The sequence below is a fragment of the Propithecus coquereli genome, unplaced genomic scaffold (assembly GCF_000956105.1).
Source record: "Propithecus coquereli isolate 6110/MARCELLA unplaced genomic scaffold, Pcoq_1.0 Scaffold518, whole genome shotgun sequence".
NCBI classification, from domain to species: Eukaryota; Metazoa; Chordata; class Mammalia; order Primates; family Indriidae; genus Propithecus; species Propithecus coquereli.
The window spans coordinates 1,836,648-1,845,014 of NW_012151041.1; the positions used below are offsets into that span (position 1 = coordinate 1,836,648).

The following is an 8,367-nucleotide window of genomic DNA, read 5'->3' on the forward strand; positions in this document are numbered from 1 at the left end:
GGCGCAGGTGAGTGAGGGCCCGGAAACGGGAGACTGGAGAAGACAGACAGAAAACCGGGTACGGAGGCCCTCTGGGCTTCAGCGCGCGGACCCCAGGGCCACCCCGCCCCTCACGCTTTCTACCCGCTGGCTCTTGCCGACCTCGCCCCGCCCACAGAGAGGCTCCTCCCACTGTTCACTTCACCTTTCACCTCCTCGTGTTCCGGGGCTCCCGGAGGCCACAGACCGCCGTGCCCCGCAATTATTGGTGACAACTGTCTGCCCATCACATGAAAGGCAGTCACTGATTGGCTGGAGTGAAGTAGTGGGGCGGGGAAGTAGGTGCAGCGGACTGTGCGCATGCCCGGTGCGTGCGCAGTGACGGCGGCGGGCAGTGGCAGTAATGGCGGCTCAGTGCGTGAGGCTGGCGCGGCGCAGTCTCCCGGCTTTGACGTTGTCTCTCAGGTAAGGGGCACCTGCTTCCCTGGGCGGAGGAGGGAGCCAGGCTCCTCGGCGTCGCCCCTGCTCCGGGCCTTTCCTGGCCCCGGGAGCCACCTTCCTGGCCTCAGCCCCGGAGCTGGGCATCCCCGGGCCCGCAGCTCCCCGGTGCGGGACGAGGACCACTCCGCTGGGGGCCTCAGCCCGGGAACTGGGCATTCCTGGGCCCGCGGTTCCCGGGTGCGGGACGCGGGCCACCCCGTCGGGACCTGCTCTGCGCCCGCACGGGGCTCTGGAGAGGGCGAGAATGACCGCGTGGGCACACGGGCGCGGTGGTCGGGAGGGTAGGGTGGCCGCAGCACGGGTGTGTCTCGAGTGAAAGGAACTGTGGTCCACGTGTACGTGGGTCCGGGCGCCTGCGGCGACACCGCGCACACATGTCTACCACCTCCCCAGCCGCGCACTCATGGGTACAGAAGTAGCCTCAACTAAAGTGGTTGAAGAAAACAACCCGACAAACCCGAGACTTGCCCAAGGTTACTCAGCGAGGCAGAACCCGGCCGGATGTGCCCGGGTCAGGGTCAGGGTCAGGGTCAGTGGCTAGCTCATTTCCGAGCTGTAGCGCCACAGCTCAAGGGCCAGAGCAGAACTTAGGAAAGTTCCTTGTAACCTAGGTGCCTGTCGCCTGGTTCAAGGGCTTTTTCCACTTGGCCTCTACTTGGCCTGAGATTCCTGCTCCACCTCCGCCTTCTCTGGATTTCTGGGGTCAAAAGAGCAATAGATTCTGTCCCGCTGTGAGGGAGAGGAGTTTGTTTAGAAAAGTGCACACTCTATGGCTGAGGGTCACAAGAGTCAGTGCCCTCGCTTTTTTTTTAATCTTTTTTTCTTCTAACCGGTGGCTTCTGATTTTTGAAAGTTCTACCTCTGAGGTTAGTATGACAAGTACTTAGTGTCTTCTCTGTTGGACTAACTGCCTAGGACCAAGTTATTGATTAGAGAAGCTACTCCAGGCCAAACATTGGGTAGAAGCTGGGCAGAGTGAGGTCAGGGTCTGCTCTTTTTTCTCAAGGAGATTACTCACTTGGATGAGGAGACTGGGCTGGTGAAGTAAAGGTCACTTACAATGGAGGTGATTAAGGGGTGAGTGATAGCTTTGTAAGTTACATTAAAAAACAAAACCAAAATAACATAGGAACTAAGAGTAGTGTGACACTGGAATACTTGAGTAAAAAGGCTTTTTGCACAAGTAATTGGTGGTTTTGTTTTTCGAATTAATTGCCAGAAAAGGGACTGCCAGATCAGCATCTTTTCTGTCTCTGAAACCGTAGTCTTATGTAAGGTGCTCAACTAGGGGAGGCAAAAAAGCTGGATGGCAGTCATAGTTCTCAAAGTAACTAACCTTTCCATCTGGGGAGGAAATCCAATGTGGTTTATTCTCTTACAGGACTATGGCATAATGAAAAAGAGCTCCACTGGTCCTGGTAAAGAAATCGGGCTTTTAAGACTTTATCCTGTCATTCATTAATGGATTTGTCACCTTGGGCTTATCACTTAAGCTTTTTCATTTGGGGATCAAATTGGATAATATCTTAAGCCACTTCCAGTATTAGTTTTAGAGTTCTTTATATTTCCTCTGTACATGCCCCATGCTTTCCTATCTCCATGCCATTGTCCAAGCGGTTTCCTCTTCCTGAAGCGCATCTGTCCTGTCCATGCTGGACTCCTCAGGCGTAACCCTACAAAGCCTGTCCCCAAGCCAGGTATGTCCTCTTACTCTGAGCCTCCCAAAGCATTTGGTTCCTCTTTTATCACTTTTAAACCCCAAATTATAGTTCTTTGTGTGTAGATATCTCCCCCCTTTTGCATGACAGTAAGGGCCCCGTGGACAAGATCTCTGCCCTGTCCATCTTTGGCATCAGCATTGGCAGAAGGCCTCACCGCTACAGTAGCTACCCCATAAATACACGGTAAGGTCTGGGTTGACTGTATCTCTGAAGTCACTTTAGAATGAAAAGAAGAGGAGGTTAGTACTGTACTATAACTTGGTACGTTGATATTAGTTTAGGCATATATTGCAGATTTTATATGTTATATACAGTTTGCCATTATTGGATCTAAGGTATTTTCTCCCCAACAAGTCAGTCGCAAATAGTTTGGAATAATCCCCAATTTCTAAAATTACACATCTGACTTTTCACAAGCAAAAAACCAAAGTCTTCCTCTCTAATGTATGGCCTTTTCTGTAGATGCTCTCCTCGGTTGTTGTGTACGGCTACAAAACAAAAGAACAATGGCCAGAACTTGGAAGAGGACATGGGTCAGAATGAACAGAAGACAGATCCTCCCTCTACAGAGAAGATTCTCCTGGAAGAGAAGGTCAAATTAGAAGAGCAGCTGAAAGAGACTGTGGTAAGGGCTCTCGTGGGGTGTGTGCTCGGCCAAACTGTTTCTCCTAGGGGCCACACAAAGGTTCCAAGTTTCACTGGTGACAGACCAAAGCCAGAGGGGATCAGTTCTTTGTCCATGGCCCACAGTGGTCTCAGATAGGAAATTACTGCCAAAGCAAGGACTAGAACTCAAATCCTGTTTGAGTTCTGGCATAAACTGCCCTGGTTCTGGCATGAAAACAATCTTTACTTGCCTTTTTTCTTTTTCGAGATAGGGTCTCACACTCTTGCCTGGGCTAGAGTGCAGTGACATCATCATAGCTCACTGCAACCTCCAACTCCTGGGCTCAAGTGATCCTCCTGCCTCAGCCTCCCCAGTAGCTGGGACTATAGGTGTTCGCCCCCACACCTGGCTAAGTTTTCTATGTTTTGTAAAGACAGGGTCTTGCTCTTGATCAGGCTGGCCTGGAACTCATGGCCTCAAGTGATCTTCCCACCTTGGGCTGCCAAGGTGCTAGGATATAGGCCTGAGCCACCGCACCCAGCAGCTATATTTATTATCTTAAGACTTAAAATGGCCTTTACAAATGAGGAATACCCAATATGGTTGCTTAAGCTGAGACTTGGGAAAGGAACCAGAAAATTCTAAGTACAAGAGGAGTGTGATTATGTGGTGCTCTCATAGGTAGGTAGAAGTTTTATGAACTAGTTAGTAATATGGGTTCTTACTCCATGTGAAAAAGTATAGGTGACTCAAGTCAAGTTCTTTGAGGATTTAAGAATGATGGTATCAAACACTATGTGCAGGGACTGTTCTGCGCTTGTATATTAATCCTCACCGTAATCCTGGCAGAGCCAGGGTTTGAACCAGGACCATCTGCACTTGGAGCTCTTGCTCTTTGCTGCTGCCTGTAATTACCTGAAGACTGAAAACAGATGGAGTATAGAGGCCCCCACAGAGTAATTTAGTAAATGTTAGAAATAGAAAAGCTCAGGAGATGAGTGAGTTTGTAGAACAGTGGTGAGAAATCATTAAGATACCAGAACTCAAGTGGTCATTAACAATGAATATGTGAACCGAGTCACCTCTGGGCAACACCAAAAATACCAAAGTGTTGTTGATGGAGTTTTATCTCTGATGGAATAGAGGCCTAAACTTTCCACCCATGTCCATTAGTTTTCCTCCTGAGCTTTCCTCTGAGGAATGGGATTTGACATGGTCAGCCCCTAACTAGAGCTCAGGGGTTCCCTGAGGTCAGACATTCTGCTGGGGAAAGAATGTTCTTGCTTGTGGGGTGATGAGATCATGAGAACCCCAGGAAAGCAGAAGTTCTTGTCCTTTCCCTCACTATCCACTCAACTAAGAATAGGCTTGGGGACTGTATGAGTGAGTACACGACACCTTGATGTCATTCCACACTCCTCGGAAACACTGGCACAGGTGTAAATTATTCGTCTTAAGCTCCACTGTTTTAGTCTAAAATTCCAAAAGTAATAGTACATGTTATTTGTATTTTGACTTGGAGCTTGTTATGTAATCATTTTCAAATCAGACTTGCTTTCCTATGAATTTGTTCCATATTTTATTCATAGAAATCTCCGTTTTCCTTTTTTTCTTTTAGGAAAAATATAAACGAGCTTTGGCGGATACTGAGAACTTGCGGCAGAGGAGCCAGAAGTTGGTGGAGGAGGCAAAGTTATATGGTGACTGTGGGCGTGATACGGGGGGCGTGTGTGTGTGGGTGGGTATCAAAGCGTAAGAGGGGAAGGGGGCAGCAGTTAACCCCTTCCCATTTTCTAAGATGGGTCAGCAGTAACGGTGTCTGGAGGAGCAGAAAGTATGCAGTCAGGAGTGGCATTTAGAACTGTAAGGTGTGACCGTTTCTAGGGAGTGGGTTTATTGTGCCCCACATGGAGACCGTGGTGGAAACCTGCAGCCAACTGGAGCGAGTCAGCCTCCCATGCCCAGTCCCCCAGCTGTTCCAGAGGTAGCATGGCCATCCCTTCAGAACTCTCAGCATGCTGTCTGCATTGTCACCTTTGGATATTTTTGTTGCTGTTCTTCCCATTTTACAGTTGAGATCATTGAGGCTTAATGACTTACATCACAGAGCTAGTAAGTAATGGCAGTGGCATTGAGGCCCAGCTTGGGGCCCCACATGTGTGGTGTTTGTTGGACACGAGGCTACCATTTGAGTTTTCATCACGGGCCTAGGCATAACCGTCAGGCAGGTGTCACAGATGAGGAGACCACAGTGCAGAGTGAGAGGGTAAATGGTTTGCCCCAGGACAGATGGGGGTGGGGGGTGGGGTGAGAGGCCACCCGGAAACAAGTCCCAGATCTCATCTCACTGCCACATGCAACACAAATAACGAAGCCTTCCTTGAAACATTTTATTTTCCTGGCTGCTATCGGCTCAGTTTCCTGGTATTCTTCCTCTCTTTCTGATACTGCCCTTTGTTGGCTTCTGATCTGTCTGACCTCTAAGTGTTTGGGTTCTTCAGGATGTGGTACCAGGCCTCTTCTCTCCTCTTGCACATTCGCTGGGTGACTTAGGCACTCTCATGGGTTTACTGGGCGTTTGTGTGCAGGTCTCTACTTCCAGCTCTGGGATTTCTTGAGAGTCCTGGTCCCATAAATTCTATTGCTTACTTGACATCTGTGCTCAGATGTCTCAGGGGTATTTTCCCCCTCTCCCTGTGCCTCATTTCCTCCACATTTTAGTAGATTTTGGGTCTCATCCCAGAAAAGGCTTTGGGGGGTTTGTTTTATTTTATTATCAAGACGTTGAAACTCTGGGGCAAACGAATGATTTCACAAGTTTTTAAATAGCCTATCCATGAAGTAAACAGTGCTCCTTATGTTTGTTTAGGCATTCAGGCCTTCTGCAAGGACTTGTTGGAGGTTGCAGACATTTTGGAGAAGGCAACACAGTGTGTTCCAAAAGAAGAAATTAAAGACGATAACCCTCACCTGAAGAACCTGTATGAGGGGCTCGTAATGACTGAAGTCCAGATTCAGAAGGTGTTCACAAAGCACGGTTTACTCAAGTTGAACCCTGTCGGAGCCAAGTTCAACCCTTACGAACATGAGGCCTTATTCCACACACCAGTTGAGGGGAAGGAGCCGGGCACAGTGGCACTAGTTAACAAGGTGGGGTACAAGCTGCACGGGCGAACCCTGAGACCCGCCCTGGTGGGGGTGGTGAAGGAAGCTTAGCTGCCTCTTGTGGGGTTTTGGTTTTTTTTAAGTCACTTGCTGTAACTCTTAAAAAGCTGGTTCATCTTTTCTCTTCTGTGGATACATTTGACCTTTTCTCAAACGTTCTCGGAAAGCCTAAGTAACCAGTGGCTAAACAGAAAATTAAGCCAGTTGCATAACTCTCGTAATGAACTCTAATTCCAGAGTCTGTTCGCTGATCGTTAGTTCACGTTTAGTAGTTCCACGTACAGAAGAGTGCCAGCGGGACACTGGGGCCTCCCGAGTCTCGTGAGTAATGCTGTGTCTGCTCACACTCCGGTGAAGGCTCAGTATTGTGAACAAATAAAAGGTCTTCAGGAATTCTGCTGTTTGGCTTCCTGGACACACCAGTCTGCACTGTCTTCGGCACTCACTGTCACACGCGGGTCCCTGGCATACTTATTAGCCCACTGTACATTTGAGTTGAGACATTTTTATTGCTAAAAAAATGCGTGATGACTCGCGTGAAGGGCATGTATGAATTCACATGTAGTCAGCCACTGCCTGGCTGCTGAGAATGAGCGAGCGCCGCCTTTTCTGTGGGCACGCGAAATGAACGTGTGCTTTCCCAGTTCCACCGCCTTATTTTGCCAGTAACTGAGTTTGACAAAATCAATTCCTTTTTCCCCTGTGTTCTTCGTCTAAATGTGGAAATATTTAAGTCTAGATTCAACTAGTTACTAACGACTGAAAGGTAAACTCCCTAGTAAGATGGACTTTCTCAGGATAGGAGTGCATGCTTTAGTATGCCTTAAATGTTAATGTTTAATTTAAAGTTTTTATTTAAGAGGATTAAAACCCTTATATGTTTATATTCCTACTTTCTATAACAATTTTGTGTCCCTTGGTGAAGGAGGTCCTTAAGCCACTGAGGCAAGTGTGACCCAGCCTTCTTCTGAAGCTGCCGGCCTGACACACTCTCCCCTTGTGCAGCCGCTGGCTGGCACGTGCCCCGGCCAGTGCTGCTAGCTGACACTCGGTCTTGCAGCCTGTCATATAAGAACACAAAACACACGGGACCGAAAACACTAGGAGCCCCAGCAAGAGCACACACGATTTGTAAAAGGCAACTTGAGGACCCTTTCTAGCCAAAGGATCTGCTATTCCTCATTTATATTAATATCTAGGGCTTAGGGGAGAAGGCTGAGGAAGTGAAGTATCTGTTACAAATAAGAGAAAAAAATAACCTTCCACTGCCTTTGCTTCTAACAGAGGTACTTCTAGGATTGAAGGGCAATACTGGTAAATCTGTTTGCTGCCCAAAAAAGATGGGTATAGACAATTTATTTTGCATATGATTTTGAAAGATGCAGGTAATAGTCCTGTAATTAAAGTTTCAGTGTACACTATTTCCAGACATTTTCCTCCTTTCCTTTAAGCTGCCTTAAATTACTTAGTCAAAAACATACCCCACTGGTCCAACTACTTGGGAGGCTGAGGCAGGAGGATCGCTGGAGCCCAGGAATTTGAGTCCACTCTGGGTAACATAACGAGACCACGTCTCTCAAAAAAAAAAAAAAATACCCCAGAACTAAGGGCAGCGTGACATTGGAGAACACAAATGGGAGGTACACCCATGCCTATTTTTGTACTGTGTAGCTGTGGGTACATCTTTGACCTCTCTGGAACTCATCAGTAAAATGAAGGCTGAGTAAGAAAAGTAATCTTCAAACTAATTTCTATGAATGTATATAATCCCTTTTCATATAGAGCTGCGATTGCTGAAAAGCACTAAACTCATGAGCTAGAGACAGTATAGCTTAAATGTGGCAAAATATTTCTTCTAAGTTTTAATCATCCAGTCACCACTATAGGTTGGGTATTCCTTACCTGAAATGCTTGGGACCAGAGCATTTTGAATTTTGGTTTTGGGAATAGTCAAATGTGTCACTTAACAACAGGAATATGTTCTGAGAAATGTGTTGTCAGGCGATTTCGTCGTCATGGGAGCAGAGTGTACGTATACAAACCTACATTGTATAGCTATGGCTCCTAGGCTACAATCCTAAACAGTAAGTCACTATGCTGAATGCTGTAGCAGCTGTAACACAGTCGTGAGTACTAGTGCATCTAAACGTACCTAAACGTGGAAAAGGTACATGAAAACATGGTATAATCTTACAGAGCGTCTGTGTATGTGGTCCATCCTTGACTGAAATGTCATTATGCAGCATGTGGCTGTATTGACGTCATACTTGCTGTTGAGTATCCCTATCCCCAAGTCCGAAATGCTCCAATGAGCCTGTCCTTTGAGCATCATGTTAGGGCTCAAAAAATTTCAGATTTTGGCCGGGCGCGGTGGCTCACACCTGTAATCCTAGC

General features: G+C 47.4%; 1 protein-coding gene across 1 annotated transcript; it reads left to right on the forward strand.

The window, feature by feature from the left end:
• Positions 1 to 315: 315 nt before the first annotated feature.
• GRPEL1 (GrpE-like 1, mitochondrial (E. coli)) lies at positions 316 to 6,073 on the forward strand. The gene is made up of 4 exons (XM_012656754.1): positions 316 to 444; positions 2,664 to 2,826; positions 4,427 to 4,508; positions 5,678 to 6,073. The coding sequence occupies exons 1-4, from the start codon at positions 383 to 385 to the stop codon at positions 6,022 to 6,024; spliced, it is 654 nt and encodes a 217-aa protein (XP_012512208.1). The 5' UTR covers positions 316 to 382; the 3' UTR covers positions 6,025 to 6,073.
• Positions 6,074 to 8,367: the final 2,294 nt, after the last annotated feature.

Coding starts and splice junctions, on each gene's coding strand:
- GRPEL1 (XM_012656754.1), top strand. CDS start 383: ATGGCGGCTCAGTGCGTGAGGCTGGCGCGGCGCAGTCTCCCGGCTTTG. Junction 445..2,663: donor GCTTTGACGTTGTCTCTCAG/GTAAGGGGCACC, acceptor CCTTTTCTGTAG/ATGCTCTCCTCGGTTGTTGT. Junction 2,827..4,426: donor AGCAGCTGAAAGAGACTGTG/GTAAGGGCTCTC, acceptor TTTTTCTTTTAG/GAAAAATATAAACGAGCTTT.